This window comes from Sceloporus undulatus, chromosome 1 (assembly GCF_019175285.1).
Source record: "Sceloporus undulatus isolate JIND9_A2432 ecotype Alabama chromosome 1, SceUnd_v1.1, whole genome shotgun sequence".
Classification (NCBI taxonomy): Eukaryota; Metazoa; Chordata; class Lepidosauria; order Squamata; family Phrynosomatidae; genus Sceloporus; species Sceloporus undulatus.
In genome coordinates this window covers 110,079,105-110,103,952 of record NC_056522.1, presented here as the reverse complement: position 1 = coordinate 110,103,952, position 24,848 = coordinate 110,079,105, and the positions used below count along the sequence as shown (strand labels likewise).

Sequence of the window (24,848 nt, the reverse complement as noted above, 5' to 3'; positions counted from 1 at the left end):
TTATTATTATTATTATTATTATTATTATTATTATTATTATTATTATTATTATCCTTTATTTATAAAGCGCTGTAAATTTACACAGTGCTGTACATACAATCTTTTTAATTACACGGTTCCCTGCCCTCAGGCTTACAATCTGAAAAGACACGACACAAAAGGAGAAGGGAGTGGTGGAGAGGAAGGGGATGAGGTCCAGCAGTCTTCTCTACCTCCGAGGCCTGGACCAAGGCAGATGGACTGGAGGAAGGGCTTTTCTTCTTCCAGGCAGGCCTGGTCGAGCTAGCCTGCCTCTCTCTCCCTCAAGATGGTGGCTGAAGGGAGGGCTTGTCTTCTTGCATATGTTGGATAATGCAGCACACCAGAGAATTTCAGAAGAAAATCAGCCTGTGCTTTACAGATTATAGCAAAGACCTTGATTGTTTAGATCATGGAAAAACTATAGATTGCTCTTAAAGAAACTGGTATGCCACAATATTTGATTATTCTAATGTATAACTTGTACTCAGGGTAAGAGGCCATCGTTAGGACAGAATATGGAGAAACAGAATTATTCCAACTGGCAAGGGGGTCTGGCAAAGTTACATTTTATCACCCTTCCTGTTTAATTTATATGCTGAATATATCATGCACAAACCTGGATTAGACTCTGAGGAAGGAGGCCCGAAAACTGGAGAAACAAATATCAACAATGCAACATATGCAGATGACACCATAATACTAGTAAAAAATAGCAAGGACTTGGAATGGCTACTGAAGAAAGTCAAAGAAGAAAGTGCAAAGGCAGATTTACACCTGAACATTAGGAAAACAAAAATAATGACCACAGATGATTTAAATAACTTTAAAGTAGACCATGAAGACATTGAGAGTTGATATCGTTTCCAACTGGCAAGGGGGTATGGCAAGGCTACATCTGAGGCTTCATTGAGATGGGGGCTGCTGTCAAGAAATCAATAGAAGACTAGGACTTTGAAGGGCAGCTATGACAAGATTCTCAAGTACACAGATATATAATTGAGTACCAAGGTCAGGATTGTCCATGCCACTGTATTTCAAAGTTCTATGTGTGGTGCTGGAGGAGAGTTCTGCAAATACCCTGGACTGCCAAAAATAAAAATAAATGGGTCCTAAAGTAAATCAAGACTGAACTCTCCCTAGAATAACAAACAACAACAACAATACCCAAGATGACTAAACAGTTGTGCTTTGGGCATATCATAAGAAGAAACAACATATTGAAAAAGACAATGATGCCTGGCAAGGTAGAAGGTACTAGGAAAAGAGGAAGACCACAATACAGATGGACAGGCTCAATCAAGAAAGCAATGGCCCTGTGTATTTCAAGACCTGAGCAGAATATTGATGACAAGGTGGCTTGAAAGTCTCTCATTCACAGGGTCATTATAAGTTGACTTTGCAGCAGTTAACACCAAATCTGTTGCAGAATTTAGGCAGCTAACTACAGCATCTACAAAAGGCTGCATTGTCTCCTCCTCATCGCCCTGCCACTTCCCCTTCTTGATTTATCTCTTCCATTCACTCTCCTTTGTCCAGCATGAAAACAGGTAAAGAGCAGGATAAGGAAGACAGTGAAAATGGCAGCAAAGGATCTAGCATCTCGAGCTCACCAAAAGAAGAGGAGTGAAAGTTCAGCTAACAGCAGTTTTCAAAACATCCTGCTTGAAATAATGGAATGGGGGGAGGGGGCAGGAAAATTGCTTGTACTGTATAGCATTTTTGCACAGTCAATTTTCCAGGTTATTCCTCTCAATGGTGCATGACTTTCAAGAAGTCTGAAAATCTGGAACCACTAAAATGTTTCTGTTTCTAACCTTTCCCATTAGAGTACATTTGGATAGAGACAGAAGGATTTAAAAGGATAGCTCCAAAATATAACGGACACCCAGAATTCATTGCCATTAAAAAGTTAACAAAAATGTTAAGAACTGAATGTATTATTAGTAGCAAATAGTACTAAATTTATTCCAGTATACCAAAATATTTGGCAAGTCGACAGGGACACACACACACAATATTTCCCAGGTTACTTATTTTTCTATGAACATATGTCATATCAGTGTTAGCCTATTGCAAAGTTGTCCTGAACTACTATTTTAAGTTTTTCTCACCTAACACAGGGTGGAATGGGTTTCACATCTCCTCCTCCATGCATGGGTGGGGGTGGGGGTGGCTCATGTGGTCTTACTAAGATGCGTTCCTCTGCTCTGTTCAGTAGTTCAGTCATCTGGCTGTATGGCAATGCAGAAAGAGAATAGGGTCCATCGATGTGTTCCACATATGCCTGAGGTCTGAAAAGAAATAAACCTCACTTACAGATCACATTTGTTAAATTCTTCTTCTCTCCTTTTAGACACATAGATTTTACACATTTTGGAAGACTGAATAATCATCCTATTTCTTTGACAGGTATGGAGTGAAGGTTCTGACAGAAAAAGAGTATAAAGTGGAAAACAATACAAGTTTGACAAGGCCAAATGTATCTACAAAACACTTCATATGCTGTTTGGGGATTGTTAGGTTTTTTGGCGTGCTTACATTATCTACAGCATACCATGTACACTAATACACAAATTTCAACAGTACATTATATTTAAAAGACTCAGTTTTAAAAGTAAATGATGACAAGCACAATTGTTATGAAACAAAGAGACAAAAGAAGGACAAAGCTTAGACACTAAAGGAAGCTAGGACAAGCTGATCAATAAAGGAGGAATCACAGCAGCAATAAGAGAGGCACATATAGGAAAGTGACAAGCTACCAAGTTAATAGGCACAATGAGAGAGAAGGAGAGAGAGAATCAGGGATGTGCTGTCTGGTGAATAAGGAATTCAAATGGACATAGAGCAAGGAAAGATATATGAAAAAAAAGCCTGTAGTGTACATGGTATGCTGAAATTATTTTTTCATATTCGCAAAAAAACAAAGAAACAAAGAAAGACCCTCTTCTAGAAATGACACACTCTTATAATTTTACAACTGCAATATACAAATTTGACCATTACATTATCACATTAATTGGTCATGAACATAAGTAGCTTAAAAAAGAAGAAACAAGATAAACATGAAAGAAAACCTTGTCTCAAAATGTGATGCAGGACCATTAGCAACTTCAATGTGCTTATGTAAGAGACTGGCATCATCCTCAGCAAGCTCTGGGCCCTGAGCTAACTTCTGCCATTCTCTTCGTCTGTCGTGAGGAGCCCGTGGCACTTTTTCTGGTTCATGAGGACGATCTAGATTCTTCTGCTATAAAAGAACATAAAGACAACTGTCAAATAAAACAGTTCTTTTCGGCAAATCAAAATATGATTAACCATAACACAAACAACTATAGTACACATACAACATTCAAATTAGAGCACCAAGATTATTTGTACAATTACTTCAATTTTTTTAATGTACTACAAGGGTTGGGAAAGGGCCACATGGAGCCTTCCCAAGCCATTTTTGAGACCCTCAAAGGCTCCTTGGCCTTCATGTTTTGAGTTCTGACTAAAGCACCCCCCCCCCCCTTTAAGGAGTGTTGGGATATGTTAGTCATGTATTGGCTGCTCCTGGGCTGTTTTAGGCTTTCAGTTTACCTTCCAGTTTTAAAAATATCTCTTCCTGCTTTAAAAAAGATTATCTGAAAATATTTCCAAGACCCCTAAATTATAGTGAAATTTGTCGCCATGCACCCTAAAGAGTCCTGGATTTGTACAGTCCCCAGATCTCAAATAGTGTATGATCTTTTACATATCATTACATTATCTGTGCTAACAATAACTGAAAAAGCCTTTTAGAAGGAGCCCTAAGTAGCAGATACTTGATACTTATCAACACTATGGGCCCAGTTCAGTCTCCTCTATCTCCTATTATATAAAATGTCATAGAACAAAACCACAGTATGACAATCGAGCTGCTTCCAGTCAGAGTTAACTGGGATAAATATACCATCAGTCCGAGACATGTATGGCAGATTCTTATATCATCACAGCACCCCTTCCCATTTTTTAGATGAGCTCTGAAATCTTCTCTCTTTATGGCTGATTTTTAGTATTATTATGCCAGTTCTTTGATTTTTATTACATAGGAGTTTATCAAACGGCAGGAATTTCTCTTAAATTCGAATGAAAAGAAAGTGGGGCCAAAACACATTCACTTAAAGTTGCTAGTTTCGTGCAATTACGTGAATACGCATTGCATTCAAGCTGGCTCCCCATTGCCTGAAAATAGCATGCCATTGCCTGAATTTGCATGTGGCAGTCTATCACGCAATAATGTGAAACCACATGACTGTGTTTGGACTGACTTCCCATTGCTCGAATTTGTGTGTAGTGGGTTATCATGCAATAACGTTAAACCCCATGATTGCATTCAGATTGCCATCGGATTATACATCCAATTCCCCTTATCTGATAAACTCCATAGTATGTTTTCTTTGTTTTGATATAAAACTAATTTAATGATTACCTTTTGGGGATTACTTTTGCTTTTTGATTGCTTTTGTCTTTTTAAAAGTGGCATATAAATTAATAGAAATGAAAATTATAAATCTAAACATTTTGTTGATTAGAAAATGATGGTAGCATTTTCTAAATAGCAGAACACTATTTAGGACTAAATAACCACATAGTAGAAGTAAAATACCTTCTGCTTTCTCTTTTCCTTTCTTTTGTCTTCTGTGTCTTGTAACATCTTTTCTTTCCATAGGTCAAAGAAATATGAAGGATTTGTGTAAAATTTTAAACCTTCTTTTCCGTCATCTCTAAAGATAAAGGAATATATTTGATAAAATGTTATGGAATACAGATTTATTTATTTATATTCTGCACTCAACATGGTTAAAAATAACAAAATACAAATCTCAAAATATAGAACCCAATTGATTGAAAAACATCAGTAAAAAGTACATAGTACCCAACCAAATAAAATCCCACTCAGCCAACAAGCCAGTTTAAATGGCAAAGGCCTGTCTGAATAAATGTCTGCCTCCTATCAGAAGGGAGCCAAACTTTCCTTAGCATGGAGTTAAGAGGCTGAGAGCACTGACTAAGAAATGTCCCCTCTGATGTTCCCACCAAATATGCCTTTGAGAGTAATCAGACTAAGGGAAAGGGCCCCCAAACATCTGGACAAGCTCATATATAAGTACGATCTCATAAGAAATCTGATTTTTTTTAAACAGCTGAATAGAATTTAACAACTGGTTTACCGCAATACCTCTTAGTATGCAGTGGGTACTGTAGAATAGTGGGCAAACCAATGAATTTCTTACACTGTCTCGCACTCTTTGTTTATGCTTTAAAAATATTCCAGTGCTCCTAGTATGGAAAACTGATCCATACCTGGAGGTGACACAACGGATGTAGCCACATTGAACTATTTTAGCAGTTTCACACTACAACAGCTGTTGGGTCTATCCCATGGAATCATGAGATATATGATCTGGTGAGGTATTTAGAATTTTCTACTGGATTCCTCAAACTACTGTATTGTGGCAGGGGATGCCCATCCTGTCGAATAGAAGGAATGTTCTGGCTACTGAGTCCAGCATTGTCTCAAAGAAGTTGATATATCTTGTTGGCTCTAAGATGGACTTCTTGGGTTGACATTGAGACCCAGATCCTGAAGCAGAGAGAGAGTGTGTGTAGTGAATGTCTGTATAGAGTTTGCACTTGCAGGATGCCGCCAAGAACCAGTCATCCAGATAAGGGTAAATTTGAACCCCTCAAGTCCTGAGGAAGGAGATCACCACTGCCATGTACTTGGTAAAGACCCTCAGTGAGTGCTGTAGGTTGTCTGAATGAGAAGACCTTGTATTAGTACAGATCCACTCCAATGGCAAAGCAAAGGAACTGGCAGTGATGCAGGTAAATTCTAATATGGAAGTAAGCATATCGAAGGTCTGTGGAAGCAAAACAGTCACCCTCATAAAGGAATGGCAGGATGAACTGCATTGTGATAATCTTGAACTTTTGGAGAGCAAGTAAATACAAGATGAATGCCATCAGTTTGTTCCACAAAAATGCTGATATACAGACATGCAAGCTTACAACTCAAATAAAAAGGGCAGCTGATGAGAAGAATCTCTACCAGAAATGTCTTGGCACTTACCTTTCTAACCAGATGGGGTGGGTGAGACTTCTTTCTTTCTTTTGTTTGTGATGCTTCAACAACAACTGAGTTTGGCATAGGATAAGTGAATAGGAAGGCAGCCCCACCTTCCTTGGTTTTGTAGAGGTGTTCCAAGCATGTGGAAGCAAGAAGCAAGAAAACAGTCTTGGCCCAAAATTGACTAACTGTTTCCTGAAGGGCTGGTAGCAAAGGGGTGCTTACTGTTATTTGAAGCATGATTATTCAGTTTGAAAAAAAGGATCCTGGTGGAGGAACAATGACAGAAAGACCAGTTGCCTTAGCCATTTCTGAGGATGATATCTGCAAATAACTTGATGCCCCCTGGAAGATTAGCTCGATCAGCATATGCCACAGTTCCTGAAGGAGATGACGTTAAAGGCAAGGGAGAATCATATGAAGAGTCATAGGTAGAACCTGCTGACTGTGGAAGTACTTCTCTCTATCACACTGGAGTAGTATACAGAGCTGGCACAGGAGGTGGATACACCACAGGGAATGATGGTTTGGTACCAACAGACTGTAATAAACTTGTGGAAGGAGCTGTTACTGCAATGGAGGTTAAGGAACAAGGCAGTACTGATGGGATCAGCTGCAAGTAAATTGAGGTGGAGAAGGAGGTCTTGAAACTGTGACTGTCGTCTTCAGAAGTGGAGAGAAAAAAATGGCAAATTGGGACCAAAGGTTGAGATTCACTCTGATGGTATCAGAGACCAGTGATGATATAGTGTAGGGTTCTGAAAAACAATGTCGAAGACTATTGGGGCAAATGGATCAGTACCGAGGGATACTGGGATTGATCACAATACCACAAATACCTTCTAGAAGACTGGTAGTGTGCATTAGAAGCATGGCACCATTCTCTATATGAGGGACAGTACGAATGGTATGAAAGCAATGCCTCCCTCCAGAGGTATTCTCATCAGTGGGGGGGGGGGGGGTCAATGTAAGACACTGAAGTAAATGGGAAATCTTCACAATATCAGTACTTGTGATAAGGTGAGATGTAAGATCCATCCTGGAGGGATGGGGGCCTGTCATGGTGTGGAGATGGTGGCAGCATCCAAAAAAAACTAACTGGATGGAGGGGTGATAGACGGCTGGATGTGATGATGTGGACCACTTATTGGTCTGAAATGACAGATGGAATTGGTACAGGTTGAGATGATATGGAGACCAGAATAGGTTTGATCATCTCAGGTAAGTGTACTGGAGAAACGAGTCTTCTTATTAGCAGGTGTCGATTCAGCAGGCTGCCATCAGTATCAGGAAAGAAGTTTCAGGGGCTTCAAGAACAGGCATATCAGCCTGCTTCATTTTCTACTTCTTTGTCTCCTTCAGTTACAAAACCAACCTTGGTTCTTTAGAGGCACAACACTGCTCCTTCTCCAATTTTTCCCACTGCGAACTGATGATGTCTCAGGTCTGAACTTCTTTGTGGGATAGTGAGCAGTAGTAGTAATGGGGACTGACATCCTGACCACTAATACTGCAGTAAGGTGTGGGGTAGTAATCAGAGTAGACGGAGTATCGGAGTAAAACACTGCAGTCAATGATACTGAAGATCTCAGAGTTGGTCCCAAACTTGTTGGTGTTGACATCAGTTTAGAAGACAGTCTCAACTTCTCTTGTAGTTTAGCAACAGTCGTAGAGATGATAAAGATAAATTTTGAACTGTTGCTTCTCTGAAACTTGGAGAGATTTCTCCTGAACTTTCAGGTGAGAAGCTTGATTTTTAATAAACAGGGTAGTAAAACCCCAGCATATTGAATAATGCTGGGTAATATGTCCCTTTCATACACAATATACTCAGAATGAGCATCACACCACAAAACTTTGCATCCACAAGTAAGCAATGTTTGAACAGAGAAGAGAGGCCATAGGAAGGAAAGGAAAGAAGAGAAGAATCATGAGGTAAAGTGAAAAATCTTTTCCCCTGCTATAACAATGGAAGAAAAAAGACACAGGGTAATAGATAATAGAGGAAACAGAGGTAAAGAAAACAGTATGCAGTGCTGGAGCACACTGAGAGAAGTGACTCATTCAGTGGATGAAAAGAAACTGAGAGAATGGTAGCTTGGTGAGTTAGGGCATATGCGGAATGTGGGAGGGGACAGGGTTCACGGCAAGCTACTCAGCTCAAAATCATTCTGTTGGGGCTCTGTGTAAGCGCAAAACCCCATTTGTGTGAGGCACAGAGACCACAAAGAAGAAAATAAATGATAGAATTTCAAATGTACAGATTTGATTCTATCATTCTTAAGAATACAATTTTCAAATTAAAATCTCTAATTGGATTAGAGCAATTTGAAGACTGCTATTTGCCACAACTAAAGTATGTAAAATATCAATCGCTATGAACACATAAAAAAAGACTGACCTGTAAGGAGTAAGTATGTTAAGCGGAGGAGGCTGTTCACATGTATCATAAGTCTCTTGTAAAGGAATCGGTAGAGTCTTGCGGTCAAAAAGCTGCTGATCTTGGGTTGTAGAACTTCTGAAAGCTTTTCTCATTGTTATATCTTGCAACGAAACTGAAGAAAACATCAGTATTTAAATCAACAATAAACTAAGGTTTATGGTCTAAATTCACTGTTGTGCTAATGTCTCCTCCTTCTCTTTGCTTTTCCCTCAAAGCTGCTCAAAATTTTGCTCTGGAAGATCTCCCAGGCCTCTGGAGTAGATGTGTGTGTGCGGGTGGGTGGGGGGTGAGGGGCTACAGTTGGAAGAGAGGAAGAGGAGATTGCTCCTTTCTAGTTTTATTTTGTCAGAGGAAATCCAGCACTCTATATTGTCCACAATATTAAGAGACAAAAGGTACACTGGAAAGCTGTAATTTAGTTTTTTTAAAGGAAAATTGTTTGTGCTGGCTCATTAAAAATAAAGTTTCAAAATTATATTATGATTCTGTAAACTGGGAGACTGCATGCAATTCAACCCTTAAAACTATTTTTACGTAATCTGAGGTAAAAAGAACACTGCTTCTAATTTGCTACCACTGATACTGGTAAGCAAGCCAACATGGCATAATAACATCAGTATTGGTTTAAATCACACTCAGCATGGAAATCCATTGGGTGACCTTGGGTAAGTCCCACTCTCCCAGCATCAGAGGAAGACAATGAGAAACACTCTGAACAAAAAATTCCACAATAGGTTCACTTTAGGCTCACTGTAAATCAGAAAAAAGTTGACGGTAACAACAGCAAAAACTGCTGTAACAAGAACATCAAAAGTTGGCAAAAGCGAAATGAAACTAACAAATGGAACTGGAATTATAGCATGAACTGCTGTAAATTCCACTTTTAGTGTGAGTTTACTATGTATTTTTGACTGTATTAGTATGGTATTGTTTATACAGCATTTTGTTATGTTAGGGCACTGAAATCTGCCTATGACTCTCCTATTTTCTTCTTGGCACTAAAATATAGTGGGTTATATCCAATGACAATCATTGAAGGAAGGCATCCACCAATGAAATCAGAAATAATTTTCTAATTTCTTCAGTACACTGTGCTTCCCACATCCTTTGAAAGAAATTTACAGGGGAAGAGATACTGAATGTGTGATATAATTTAATATTCTAGACAGAAAGATCAATCTTTATTCTCCTAACGAATTCAGCTGGTGAGATCATGGTGGGATTTTAACACATCTTAGTTCAATTAGTACAGTTTTTTTATCTGACTATTGTATTTATAAGCTTTAGGAAGGATTATTTTTTCACTTTGCTATTCATTTGAAAACTATCTCAGCTCAATATTCAAAGACATTCTGAAGACCATAATATTACTAACCAGGACTGGAATAATATAGTAGAAAACAACGTTTATCTGTTACGATTTACTAGTCTGAGCAGAAAATACAGAAGCTCCTGTTTTGCAGACATTGTTTGCATTTAAAATAAAAATCTCATATTCTTGACCATGATTACAGAATTCAGAACAACAAAATGGCACTTAGGACACTATATTGATACTGTCTGTTATTTAAACTCTGGATTTAGATCAAAGGTGAATTTTGTACAACATTCTTTATAATTATGAATTTAATACAATTTGAACAGAACTGAATATTTATGCTGAAGATACACTGTTTCTGGCTTTGTGGAACACTATGGTCTCTACAATACAGGTAATATTAAATAACTAAATTAGAGTATATTTGGTGCCACATCTCAATCTATTGATTCTGAAATTCCTACTGAAAGCATCAATAAACTCCTAAATTTGTGAAAGGGCTGTCAAAAACCATAGTGTCAGAATAAGGTTATGATAATGATTATCCAGTTTTATATTAAATTTCACCACATCAATAATGTTAAATGTTTCAAATGTTCTTAGCTTGTAGATCTATATTCAACTGGATCACACTTGTACACACACTAATCTTACTTATTTTTATTTTTAAGTCTTATCATCTTTTGAACAGACACCAGTACTTTAAGTCTAAAAGAATACTCCTGTAGGTTCCTTTTGACTTCCAACAGAACTCAAATTTCATAAACAATCTTCTCAAAATGGTTTTCAGATCAAATTACACTTAATGCTAAACAAGAATAACCTGTCTGAAAACACATTTAAAGAAATTAGCTTCAAATGCTCAAAGAACTGCAGATGGTAAAAACTGTTTTTGGTAATCTCCAATCCCACATGCCCTTCTTCAACAAAGGCTATCTAACCACTAGTCATTAAAACAATGACGTAGCATGTCCTTATTTATGTTTACCTTTGCTTTCCTTCTTTTGTCTGTTTTTATACCCAATGTGGGGCAGGAAACTGTCTTCTTGTACTTTGTAAAGTACACTGGTGCCATGAAATTGATGGCGGTATACATAAATTAAATAATAATGACAAGAATAATGAAAGGACTTTCTTCTCCCACATACTATAATGGTGTTTTTATGCTGTGGCCTGCTACAAAACATGTTGTTGTTTTGTGCCTACAGGTCATTTTCAACTTATGGCAAACTCTAAGGCTTATCATCGGGTTTTCTTAGCAAAATTTGTTCAGAGGGAGTTTGCCTTTGTTTTCCTCTGGGACTGAAATTACCCAATCTTTAGCCAGTGGATTTCCATGGCCAAGCAGGGATTCAAACCCTGGGTTTCTGAGTCATACACCCATATTCACCCATTTTCAGGGTGAGAGCCTGGCATCCGCCTGGTCTCCTTGCCCCATTTCTCATTTTTAGCATTACAGCTTTTATTTTTGTGCTGTAAATCTGGTGACAACTTTTCTTCCTCAAGCTCACGATCACTGGAGGACTCAAAAAGTCTCTGTTTTGTCCTGCGTTTTCTTTTGATCTTTTCTAAAACTAACTAATATTAACCTGACTATGGTAATATTTATGGAGAAGGGTTGCCTCTGACTGGATGGCAGGGCAGGTAAATAAAAAACTGGAGGAAGAGGGCATTAGGAATTTTTAACTGAAAAGGTTGACCGTTGTAGAATTTTGACTCCAGCCTCACAGATGGCACATGAGGATAAACCCAAGGACAGTGGATTGATGCTCCTGCCATCTGAGAATGACCTTTTCTACCCAGCAAACTGGCAAAAGAATTGTGAATTAGCTGAAGTTTTCAGGTGCTTTTAAAAAAATGGCTCACACAAACAGCATTACAATAAACAAGCCCAATGATGGCTAAAACATGGAAAGGGGCATCCAGGAAAGAATGTAGCTAGTGAAACATTTGGAACTGATAAACAGAATTCCTAGTTACCACTACCACTAAAAATACTATCAATGAAGGTGTGTCCCAAAGCCATGAATCTGATTTTGGGTAGATAGCATAATTCCCTTCAGAATGGGATGTACCTATAATGATGAAACAAAGGATAATCAGGGCAGCAGTTTCACCTTATGTGGATTAATTTTTTGTCTGTTCAGCCTATAACTGACTTCCAACAGATTTTATATGCAGCAATATATCCATATCAGCACATGCAGACACTTGACCAAGTTTCTGAGAGAGCTTAAAGATTAGCAAGGTAATGCACATTTAATAAAATCCCTGTTGGAATATGGTCCCCAACATTCTACTGAAATGTGTCCTTCCAGTTCCAAGAATACACAGTAGAATTTGAGGTGTGTGTGTCTCGTTTGCTCATCTCTAATGATAGGCAGTTCCATTCAGGAGCCCCCCCCCCCCACAAGTCCCAAAACTCGTGTATATTCAAGCCCCCTAGGCTTCAATGGGGCATGTGCATGCAAGACATGCGCGCACACACCCCATTGGGGTTAATGGTGGTCGCCCTCCGTGGATTTTCAAGTCTGCAGACTTGAAGGGATGAGTGTATTTTAAAGTCTTTTTTATGCAAGCACCTTTCAGTTGTAGTTTTTAAATCAATTGCCAAGAACTTGAGAGGTACCTGGTGCAACCACACTTGTACACATATAGGAGGCAGCCTAGAAGCAGGAAGAAAAAGGCTGTAATCGTTGTGTAATCCAGGTAAATCTCACATCAGATATTCTGCTATACTAACAACTATGCCTAATACAATCCACACAACCACATATATAATTATTTCTGAACAAACGTACGTTCTTCTTCCTTTGGATCAAGCTGTGTAACACTGACAGATAAACGGTCCACACGTTCTTGTAAGGAGTTCACTCTAAAAGAAAAACTGTGTGCTTCATTGAAAAGCTCACCAAAGATATCTTCTGCATATTTACCTGCAAAGGGAAAGTTTTTAAAGAGTTATGCATTTGAACATACTTTTGGAGATGATTATTAAACTTAGCTTTCATTTTACAAACTTTGACACAACTGTCAATTGTTGAAACACAGCCAGTTTTTAAAACTTCAGACACATTGTCATTCATTATCATCATCATCATCATCATCATCAGCAGCAGCAGCAGCAGCAGCAGCAGCCTGCCTTTCCCCCAGTTTGGGACTCAATGTGGCTTACAATAGTTAAAAGAGACATAGCTAAAGAGTATAAATTTCATAAATAAATAAATAATATAATATAATATAACAAATACAAAATTAGTGTATGGATAGTTTAACTATATAACTATCCATAAAATTAAAACCAGTTAAAAGCATAACTATTAAAAATGGCAAATAAAAGGCAGATAAACAGTACAGTGCAATTTTGCAAGGTCCAGTCCCCTTGAGCACTCACTCTTCAAAGGCCTGCTGAAATAAAAAAAAAACAAGTCTTAACCTGCCTGTGGAAAGACAGTAGTGTTAATGTTTGATCTAACTTCTTTTGGAAGGAAGTTTCAGAACCTGGGAGCAGCCACTGAAAAAGTGCTCCCACCAGATGTACCTCTGAACGTGGTAGAACAGAGAGATACATTTAACAATCTGGCTGCAGCTCTGTGGAACAGCTGAAGTTTCCAAAAACTCTTCAAGGGCAGCCCCACATAGAGCTGTTCCAATAATCCATTAAGTCATTTTTGGAATTTAGTATACATTTACACAAGCAATTCCAATTAACAGTAGGTTGCCCAAGTCCTTAGAAGCTTGCATACTTCATTTTATGATTTAAGGCCCCTGTTTCTTCCGCAATAATTATACCAGGTGTTCTTCTAGGTGCAGACATTTGGTGTTTATTCCTTCTACTGTCAACTTATAATAATGAGTATTTTATAACACCAACACACACGAAGAAGAGTTTAAATACATATTTGAAAATGAAACAAAATGGATCCCAGGACTACATAACTCAGTGGGAAATCTCAGCCTTCTGTTGTACTCCATTACAGGATTAATACAATTAAGGTATCCAGAGCACAATTTCAGAGGTTAGATAATAGCTTTGTAGTGTAATGGCTAGTTTCAGAGGATTCTACAAAGATGTATTATTTTGAATCCTGAGCACCTAGCAACTTTAAATACAATTATCTTGGCTAAGATCCAATGTTCTGCCATTGCAAATAAATCCATCTTATCAAAGGTAGTAACACAGCCAGAGTAAGCATTCTGATTTTGTACAAACATATATTGTGTTTTACATCACAGCTGAACATGGGACAGATGGCTACGTCATGTGTCAGGATGGAACAAAGCCCATCTCAGATCTGAGAGTAAGACATTCTTTCTACTACTCAAGAAGACTAAACATTTTGTTCTCTTATTTCCAAGAAGGGAGAGTAGCATAGTAGATTCCCATTGGCTGTCAAGCAGGAATTCCATAGTACAGCCAAGATGTACAACAGTAAGTACACAACTGCATTTGTAGGAACTGCATTCAAAGCAAACAGAAAGTTGTTCAAATGCTCTCCAGAAACAGACAGATAGATGGACAGGATTTTGTGAATCTGGGGAGAGACCATGGGCCCAAAAGCATTGGAGAGAGCCCTCAGACTTGCAGGAAGGATTGAAGCTATGATATCTGGATTGATGAAAAATTTCATTTAAGCACAATGAGCCCTAAAGAGGTGGATGAGACTTCTGAATTAATGGCCAAGAGGAACCAAGAGATAATTGATATTCACAGTATCAAGGTGTAGATTTGAGGGAGTTGGACAGTTCTATTTTCTTTCTTACATAGCCCCTATATCTTTTGTGTGTGGTCCAGGATATCAGTTTATACATTTAACAAGCTCTGTTGATCAAACAGAAGATCTTGCACTGCTGACTCAACATCCAAGGGTAATCCTGAGGATCCAAGCTAGGAATATTGCTATCACAAGGACTGCGGCCATGACTTTAACTTCACAATCTGCCATATAATGAGTCACACTGATTTGATATGTCGCCATTCTCTGTCTGAAATATTTAGACTGTAGTGCATCTGTCATAATCAGATAATTTGATTAATTTCTCCCACAGAAATTGCAGGTGTATACCATACAAGCTTGTTAATTCCTAATAAATAGATGAATAAATTATGATCACCACAGAGATTTAGATGTGGAGTAAATATTCCCAAAAATGTACAGTTTATGATCTGAAGGAGTCAGTTGTGTACTTTTGCAACCTTTTTACATTGAATGTTTCTACTATAATTAAGTTCAGCATTGATTGTTTAAACAAGAAAAAAAATCACATCCAGAAGCTGGAGCTCACTGCTCCTCAATGTTGGGACAATAGTGGAAGGGTTTTTCCATGAAGCAACATGAATGCTAACGGTGCTAAAGGTTTTTTTTGAACCTCTTAAAACCAGGATTAGTTAATGAGGGTGGGGCTGGATGTTCATTGATTAAGCCACCTGGACCTTTATGTTCACTGATTAAGCCACATGGAGTATTTGGCTGGCACAGGAGTGCAGGGGTGGAAGGCATGAATGTTGATCACAAGCCATGGATTCTGAGGAAGCTGCATTTGGGGAAGCTGCAGTATTCTCCAGGATCTTTTTCCAAGACTGATGAACTATTAAAATCATTTTTAGCTGTCAAACCTGATTCCTTGTTATTAGATTCTGATAACTGATAGCTGGTTGGTGTGGTGATTGAGTCCTGGGTGGGGTTTTAAAGTGGGAACTTTTCCTTGTGCCTTCAGATTCTGCAAAGACGTGCTTGTGGTTACTTCTGCTGTGCATCTTACAATAAACTTTCTTGTTTTACATTAAATTGTTTGTGGATCATTAGCCTGAGGTTCTCAATTCTCACAGTTTGCAGAATCTCCACAATGCTTAAAGAAGAACTGAGGCAGGAAAAGACAGGGGCAGACCCCAAGAAGAACCTGGAGAAGGTTCAGGTGTCTGACACCGAGGAGCAACTGGGGGGCTAAACCCAAGAAAGGGACCAGACCAGATGAATTCACCGAAGACCTTTGGTTCCCGCCACCAGAACGAGAGCGAAGGCACCGCAGAGCCGGCAGGTTGACGGCTTGGGACCAAGCAGTTGGAGAGACCATGATGGTGCAGCCGAGAGAGGAGGACCTCTCGGAGGATGTGGCCAACCTTAAAGAGGACATGCGGGAACTGAGGTCTATGATGTTTTACATTAAGTTGTTTGTGGATCATTAGCCTGAGGTTCTCAATTCTCACAGATTCCTGAGCTCAGGAACAATTATCAACCTGCACATTTGAGGGTACAGAGTAGCAGTTATACTAACCAGATGTGACATTTTAGTTGCAGCAAACAAAAGCGGGACTGACTACAAAACAGATACTACTTCTACAGTATCCAAACAGGGGAACAAGACTGATTCAGAAGAAGCTGACTGAACTATCAAGATTGGTTAGGCTGATTAATCTGTTTTGAAAGATGGCCATGGATGAAGTAAGTATATCCTGAGAGCCTCCTGGAGAAATAGGCCTCAATAACATAGTAGAAATGTGTCTCTTTCAGGTTTGCTACTGTGGTGTAGCAACATGACATGGATGAGCTGAGAGTGCATTCCAGTCTATTTGGGGGAATGCCACCAGAGGCCCAGTGGTGATCAACCATGTTGGTGATTCTCTCTGGAAGAGTCATCTGATTCCAATGTGGCACTGGAGGTTGCAACCACAAATGTGATCATTTGTTGTTATAATGGGTTAATCCAATTTGCCAAGATGTCCACAGAATTAAAGAAAATACACTGATGATGGTGACATTTTCCTAGTAGAGAATTAAAAATGCCACAGGGAAAGTGAGACTAGAGAATGTTTCCTGTAGCACAACAGTGAGTGAATCCAAGATCTATGCCTGATAAGGACAGGTTGCTTACCTGTAACTGTAGTTCTTTGAGTGGTCATCTGCGAATCCACACAAATGGGTTATTCTGCGCTTGCGCAGCATTTCCGGATCCTACTGGAATCGCTAGGGAAGACTTTTTGGCGGTAGCTCCGCCCACCCTCTATATAGGCAGGAGGTCTTCCTGCCCTTTCTCAGTTCCAAAAAAGGTCCGCCATAAGAGCAGACAAGGAAGAGAGAAGGACACGACAGAGGGGAGGATGGGCGGGATTTGTGTGGATACGCAGATGACCACTCAAAGAACTACAGTTACAGGTAAGCAACTTGTCCTTCTTCTTCATGGTCTCTGCAAAGCACAGAAATGGGTTAGACTGGCAAGCTTCTCCCATAATGATCTCCGAAGAGGTGAGTCCCGTTGAGGACAGAAAAGCCAAAAAATCCCCCCCCCCCTCGAGGGCACTGGAGCACTGAGTGGAGGGTTTCGGGAAGCCAATATGATTCGCCGGACCAGTACCGAGAGTCCAGTCAGGGCAGGATCCTCCAAGCCACCAAATAGAGAGTGTCCACGTCGGGGTGGCAAACCCGACCATCGTGAAGGATAAGGAGGTCGGGATGGAGGGGCACAGGCCAGAAGAGGTTCTTGGAGAGGTGAAGAAGCGGGACAAGCCACTGCTGTCTTGGCCAGGTGATCAGGATTGCGTCTGATCTGTCCATTTGTAGCTTGGCTACAACTCTGTTGATGAGAGGAAATGGGAAAGACGTAGAACATTTTGCCGGACCACTGGAAGAGGAAGGCATCCCCTCAGGACCGAGGTGAAGAGATCCCGGAACAGAAGTGGTCGCTTTAAGTGTTGAGATGTGAGGCAAAAAGGTTGATGTCTGGGGCTCCCCACAAAGAAAACAGGCGAAGGGCGACCTGAGGATTCAGTTGCCACTCGTGACAAGAATCTGGAGCTCTGCTCAATTTGTCTGCCAGTTCGTTTTCCTCTCCGGGGAGATGTATGGCTTGCAAGGTGAGCCGCCTTCGGATGCACCAGTTCCAGATTTGAAAGGTGAGCCTGAGAAGGGTGGTCGACCTGCTAACACCTTGTGTGTTCATGTAAAACATCACGGTCATGTTGTCCGTGAGGAAGAAGATGACGACCTGGTTCCGCAGGGAGGGTTTGAAGGCTTTGAGTGCCTTTTGAACTGCTAGCATCTCGAGCGTGTTGATGTGCAATTGGCGCTCTTTTGGGGACCATCTGCCGTGGACAGAGTGGTCGCTGAGATGGGCTCTCCAGCCCGTGTTTGAGGCATCGGTAGTCAGTGAAGACTGAGGCTGTGGTGGGAAGAAGGGGATGCCCATCAAGACATTCTGTGGACTGAGCCACCAGCGGAGGGATCGAGACACAGGCCTCGACACAGTGAGCCACCTCTGTTGGTTGTCAAAGGCCGGGTTGAACACTGAGAGGAGCCAGGACTGGAAAGGATGCATGCAGAGACGGGCCCAGAGCTTGACATATGTGGTGGACACCATATGGCCGAGGGCAACCTGAGTTGTTAGGGTAGTGATGCGCTGGGAGAGAAGGCAATGCTCTGCAGGTCTTTGAGTCCAAGGTGGCTCCTATGAAGTGCACCCACTGGTCTGGGCAGAGGGTGGACTTCTCTTTGTTGATTATGAGTCCCAGTGTGTTGATCATGAGTGCTGAAGGAGGGAGAGTGCCGAGTCAAGATGGCAGAGGAGCATCCGTCTGGACGAGGCCACAAACAACCAATCGTCCAAGTAGGGGAAGACGATGATGTTTTGTTGGCATAGGTATGCGGTTACGACAGCCATGCACTTTGTGAAAACCCTCAGTGCCGAGGAGAAGGCAAGGAAGTCCCAGTGGTCTTCTCGGATGCTGATGTGGAAATAGGCATCCCGAAGGTCCAAGGTGGCGAACCAGTCTGACTCTTGTAGAAGAGGCAAGATGGAAGCCAAGGTTACCATACAGAAACACATGTAGGCCATGAAAGAGTTCAAAAACTGCAAGTCCAAGATGGGACTGAGGCCACCTGAAGCCTTGGAGACAATTAAATATCTGGAAAACAGACAGTGTCAGGTCCGGGATGGGGGGATGGGTTCAATGGCCCCTCTTTGCAACAGAGAGCACACTTTGTCGAGAAGGGTATCTGAGGGGAGGGTGGTGAGGATGGTACCCCTTGGAGGCGGGAATTGCAACTCCAGGGCATAACCCCTACAGACAATTGAAAGCACCCAAGAATCAGATGTTATGGAGTTCCAAGCGTGGTGGAAGTGGGCCAAGCAATCCCCAAAAGGGGTTGACAGGACGGAGTGCGCTGGAGAACTTCAGAAATGGTGTTTGCCTTGGTCTGAGTTTTCCTTTTTGTTGAAGGGCTGTTTGTTTTTTTATTTTTGTTCGCGTTTTCCTTGTTACTGAGAAAGGAAGCGTTGTTGTTGGTAGTCCGAGGACTGGTTGGATCTACCCTGGTTGGGAGGGTAGGAGGGTCTTTGCCATCCCAAACGCCATTGAGAAAAGGGAGAACGAGAAGTGGAGGAAAGACATATCATATTTAAGGGCTGTGTTCTTCATCTTGTTTTTGAAATCCAATCTCTCATCAGTCTCTTTATGAAAGAGTCCTGTGGTGTTGAAGGGGAGCTCTTCAATGGCCTGTTTGGCTTGAGGTGTGAGATCTGAGGCCCTTAGCCAGGCATGGCATCAGAGGGCCAAGGAGCTTGAAAGCTGCCAGGAGGCACAGTCAGCAGAGTGTCGGGCCGCTGAAAACTGGTGTGAGGCCAAAGCATGGGCCTCTGCATGGATGGCCATGGCAGTCCGTCTCTTGTCCTCAGGGAGGTCTTCATAAAGGGGAAGAGCTTTTTCCCAGAGTTGTTGCTGGTAGGCAGCCATGCATGCCGAATAGTTTTGGATTTTAAGGTCCAAGGGTGCAGAAGCGTAGGACTTTCGTGCCATGGAGTCAAGCTTATGACCCTCTTTGTCATTCGGGGTCAGAGCTGTCTTTGGAGCCAAATGGACCTGGGAGGCTTCCACAATTGCCGAGTTAGGGCGAGGGTGTTCAGAAAGCCAGATCTCTTTGGATGGTGAAATCCTGTAGAGATCGTCCAATTTTCTGGTGGATGGTTGGGCCGTAGACAGAGTAGGCCAAAAACTCTTTGCAATTGTGGACATGGAAGGCAGGAATGCAATAGAGGTCGGAGTTGGAAGTTGGCCATGAACCTTTTCATCAATAGGGTCGAGGGCTTTAGAGTCTGCATGGAGGACCTCAATGTTCAAAGCTTTTCCCATCTGGATCATCTGCTCGGGGAAAGGAGAAGATGTCATTGAAGAAGGAGGGAGTCTCAAGGAGCACCAAGGATTGCGGCTGGAGAGTAATCTGAGATGGAGTGGTCCGGGGATTCTGCAGAGAGTGACCTGGTCCTGGTCTGGGCCGAGAGGGCCTGAGAAGCTATTGGTACCAGGAGCGAAGGGCACACTTGCAAGGAGACAGCAGAGGCAGACTGCACAGGACGGGATGGTTCCGCTTGAGAGACGGAGGAGAGGCGCGACCGAGGAATGGATCCAGCAGCTGACCTTGGTGGAGGCAAGGTGGGTTCAACCGGTTGGAAGGTTGAGACGAACCGGCCACCACACACTTCAGACAGATCAAGAGGCAGGAAGTACGATCCTGTAGCTTGATCAAAAATGACATCCCATCTAGGGGGTTCAGCAATGACAGAGGATGCGTCGTAATCTTGTTCATCCTCAAAGTCCACGACTTCCAAAGTCTGGGACAGTCGATCTGGGATCACTGCATGAGTGAGAGGGGAAGCTTCCTATTTGCCCTCCGAGAATTGGTAGGGCTCGGCGAGGGAATGCAAAAAGGTGGTCATCTTGGGTCGGACTCGAGATTTGGGACCAGGAGATGTCTCAGTGAGAAGTGTTGGCTGGGCACACAGTACCAAGGCCAGGTCGGTGTTGGCTGGCTGGGGTGGCACGTTGGTATGGGACCGGCAGTCAGTGTTGGAGTCCGCAGAAAGACTAGGCTTTTTTGCGGAATGAGGGGATGAGTCCCTGGACTTGTCCTGGGACTTGTGCTTCTTTTTCTCTGGTTTGGAGGACTCAGAAGACTTACTCCTCTTTGATGAGGACGAGTGGCCAGCCACATCCTGGTCCGTGGATCTCGGTTTGTCTGGGGTTTGGGACCCAGAGACATCCGTATGGGGTTTGCCCTCAGCTGCAGTAGCCTTGGCAGGGATCCCAGAAGCCAAAGATGAGAGCTTGCCCTTAGCGGCGGCAGCCTTGGCAGAAGCTCTGGAGGAAGTGGGAGGCCTCAAAATATGCGCGTAGAGCATGGATCTGAAGCGCATCTCTCTGTTCTTTCTGGCCTGTGGGGTGAAGGCCATGCAATGAGGGCAGGAAGCAGGGATGTGGCCCTCGCCCAGGAAGAGGAGGCACAAGGAGTGTCCATCGAGTGCTGGGATGTTGGTCCCACAGTTGGAGCACTTTTTAAAAGTGTGCATGATCATTTTCCAGCAAAGCCAAGGGATGAAGAGAGAGAATGGTTGAGGAGTCCGAGTTGTTACCATTAGTCAGAGTCCAAACCAAGTCCAAATCACAATCCAAAAGAGTCGTCAAAGGAAAACGAAGTCAGCAAACGCAGTAGACAAAAGTGAAAGCTAAGGATGGAACGATTCCTGAGCGAGGTTCCTAAACTGCTCACGGGGCGGACAAATGGAACTGAGAAAGGGCAGGAAGATCTTTGGTGGGCGGAGCTACCACCAAAAAGTCTTCCCTAGCGATTCCAATAGGAGACAGAAATGCTGTGCAGGCGCAGAATAACCCATTTGTGTGCTTCGCAGAGACCATGAAGAATTACTTGCAACATGGGGAATGGTTCAGAGATCACAATTATGCAACAGAGAGAGAGAGAGAAAGAGAGAGATCCTCTGATCTCTGTAAAAAATGCTAAACATGTTGTATTTTGTAAGAAAGGAATATCATGCAATCCTACCAAGTCATTTCTAGCAATCCTATCAGTCAACACTTTATTTTTTTGGTGAGTTTTTCAGGCTATGTGGCCATGTTCTAGAAGAGTTTATTCCTGACATTTCACCAGCATCTGTGGCTGGCATCTTCAGAAAATGCACTTTATACTGTCTTCTGCTTTTCCAGTATCTTTGCCACAGATTCAACCATTCACCTTATCTCAACAAGAAGTTAGCCTGAAAATCAGATACCTAAAAGGTAGCAGCTAAGGTTTTATGTTTCTAAAAGAGAAGGTAAAAATGTGAAGTACACTGCCATAGATGTGATACTGTTCGTATTTTCATGTCCTTTCATTCTATACTACTCTGAGAGCCCTTGGGCACTAAAGGATATATACATTTTTACCATGAATTAATTCATTACCAACCCTCATTCTAAAGCAGGTATGGGCAACTGTTGTTGGATTTTTTTTAAAAAAAATCATATTTAACTTTATTATCTCATTCCTGTAAGAGAGACAGCATGGTGTAGTGGTTTAAACATTGGACTGCAACTCTGGAGATCAAGGTTCAAATTCTTGCTCAGCTATGGGAACCCAATGGCAAGTAACATCCTCTCAGCCTCAGAGGAAGACAAAGGCAAACTCGCGCTGAACAAATCTTGCCAAGAAAATCTCCTAATAGATTCACCTTAGGGTTACCAGAAGTTGGAAATGACCTGAAGGCACACAATAAACAAAATACCTATCTTTTATGGTTACATTTGGTTGAATGAAAAGATAGCAAAAGAAATACAAAAATAAGTGAACAAGAAGAATGATTAAGAGAGAAATACCATAAGACTGACTGTAAACACTGTATCAGAAGAAATCAGCTTGTTGTCATATTTAAGACAGATAGGCAGGTGTAAATCTATAGCACTATATAAAGCATGATGATGATGATGATGATAGGTACATCAATAGATCATGCCAAAGTTACAGAGGGAAAAGGGAAATACACAGGGAAATACTGTTAATATTGCAATATGCAATAAAAAGCCACCAGGCTTCATTAAACAAGTTGTTTATCTGGTCATTTCTAAACTTTTTGACTTGTGCAGTTAACTTCACCATAGCTGCTAACTGCCATAGCTTATATAATAGCAGCTCAGCTGCAACACAGAAGAAATGTGTCTGGTCTCTGTTTCTAAGAGTTACATTATCTCCTTGGAACATATGTAATAGTCCCACCTTGGGCTTTGCAGAAACATGTTGATTAATAATTTGAGATTTAATAGTCATTTTCTTCCATAAAAGTGATGTTTTCTGAAATGTATAGTCAACAAGAAGCTAGTTCAAAAAGACAAACCAGAAGTACTGAAAAGCGTAAGAACAAAAATAATTTTTTAAAATGGAACGCAGAAAGATAAAAAAATAAAGTGACCTCCTGAACAAAATAAGACAGAAAGATGCTAAAAAGGTGACATTTTATTTGTCAAAAAGCCCAGTATGTTTCAAGCATATAGAGACCTTCTTCAGTAAGATATATTTTTAAAATCACAAGGTAATAACACATAAATATATGACATTAAATTTTAAAAAGTCTTATTTGTACTTTATTTGTATGGACTATACATACCCACTTCAGATGCTGAAATTTCTGAACTAGGAACTCCAAAAGCATTTACTACTGGCAGCGTAAAAGCATGAAAACAAAAAGGCTATTTTCTGTTGTTTTTAAAATACCTTCTACTTACTTATAGCTGTTTAGAAGAAGCAGCTTGATTAACCAAGTTACAAATATAATAATGATCTCATATAACAGGATGTCATATATTTATATGTTGTCCTCTTGTGATTTTTTTAAAAAAACATAGCCACCTAAAGTATGCTTTAAGAATATCTATAGGCCAAAACATATCAGGCCTTATAGCAAAAAACAAACAGGCTAACAAACAAAAAACCCCTATTTTAACATCCCAAAATCTATCTCCTTTTCCTCTTACAGTTTTCATTGGATGCTCCCCAGGTTTTCATCTTTTTGCCCTTGAACATGCAGCAATGTTTACAATAGCATAATGAGCAGCACACAGCTATTTAAGCAAGCAGACAATAGAGTACTTGTATTAATGAGGTTTTTGTGGTCTGCCACTAAAATTTACTTGCAAACCAGGAAAATCACATCACAAACATTTATTTTTACTATGTATATTTCCAAAATTTGTCAAAGCAATTTATAGCAAATGGTAGGACTCACTTAATCACCCATAAAAGTTGCCCACATCTGGATTAAGACAGTTATATCTGTAGTCGTATCATACGAGAATTATACAAATCCATTAAGGCCGGCCTGAGGACGGAGTCGGGGTGTGCTGTCCATATGACGCAAACCCTGACTCCACTCCCATGGCGGCATGATGCCATGTGCCGCTCCACATGGTGCTGCTTCACGGTACTCCTCTCATTCTGCGTTCACACGATGCAGCACCAAAGGAGGACCTTAAAGTCGCAGTGCTGTAGCTATTGCACCCTTTCCAGGGCGCAAAAAGGAGCTGCTTTTTGCCGTTCCTTTTTGTGCCCTGGAAAGGCCAGATCGGGGTACAGATCACGGCATGCACTTGCTGCGGCCCCAATCTGGGGGAAGATGGAGGCGGCTGCAGGCCACCCCTTCAGGGGCAATCAGCACAGCCCCAAAGTTATACACAATGCCACTTTATCAGAGAACACAGGTCTGCCTGTGTTCACGTCTACTATCTTTATGCAAATATTGCAAAAACTGCTGATTTACTTTTCCTGGCCATTCCATTGAACAACAAACATTCCACACAGAACATTTTGTTAAATGTAGTTGAAAGAGCACAAAATATTTTAGGGTAATTTATAAAAATTTTAAATATAATGAACTAGTATTTTGAAGAGAATAAATTTGTTTTAAATTTACAGTATAATCAACATTCACCACCCTTTAATAAACTGAGTACTTACTTAGGCTGCTTAGTTGTCTTATTATATTTGCCAAGGAGATATTGGTAACACATTCCAGTTCATTCTTGATGCCTCGTGGCAGTGCTGTATGACAAAGATACCTAGGATCTATGTTCCTTTTTACCAGCGGCATCCTGGTAGCTAGCAAACCTAGAAAGGGACAAAAGAGATGTTATTTTAGTATAAAATTGTCACATTATG

At 41.1% G+C, this 24,848-nt stretch overlaps 1 protein-coding gene across 4 annotated transcripts in view; it reads right to left on the bottom strand.

Moving 5' to 3' along the window:
- Positions 1–24,848, bottom strand: part of WASF1 (WASP family member 1) — a 72,136-nt gene that overhangs the window by 5,250 nt on the left and 42,038 nt on the right. For 3 of the 4 annotated variants that reach the window (XM_042445550.1, XM_042445551.1, XM_042445549.1), the window contains exons 2-7: positions 24,648–24,797; positions 12,681–12,815; positions 8,520–8,673; positions 4,655–4,772; positions 3,099–3,271; positions 2,133–2,312 (exon numbers count right to left, since the gene is read on the bottom strand). In XM_042445550.1, coding sequence (XP_042301484.1) covers positions 2,133–2,312; positions 3,099–3,271; positions 4,655–4,772; positions 8,520–8,673; positions 12,681–12,815; positions 24,648–24,780 — 893 coding nt within the window. In that variant the 5' untranslated portion in view covers positions 24,781–24,797. The remainder of the gene's footprint in view (positions 1–2,132; positions 2,313–3,098; positions 3,272–4,654; positions 4,773–8,519; positions 8,674–12,680; positions 12,816–24,647; positions 24,798–24,848) is intronic. The other variant, XM_042445552.1, reaches the window with a different exon arrangement.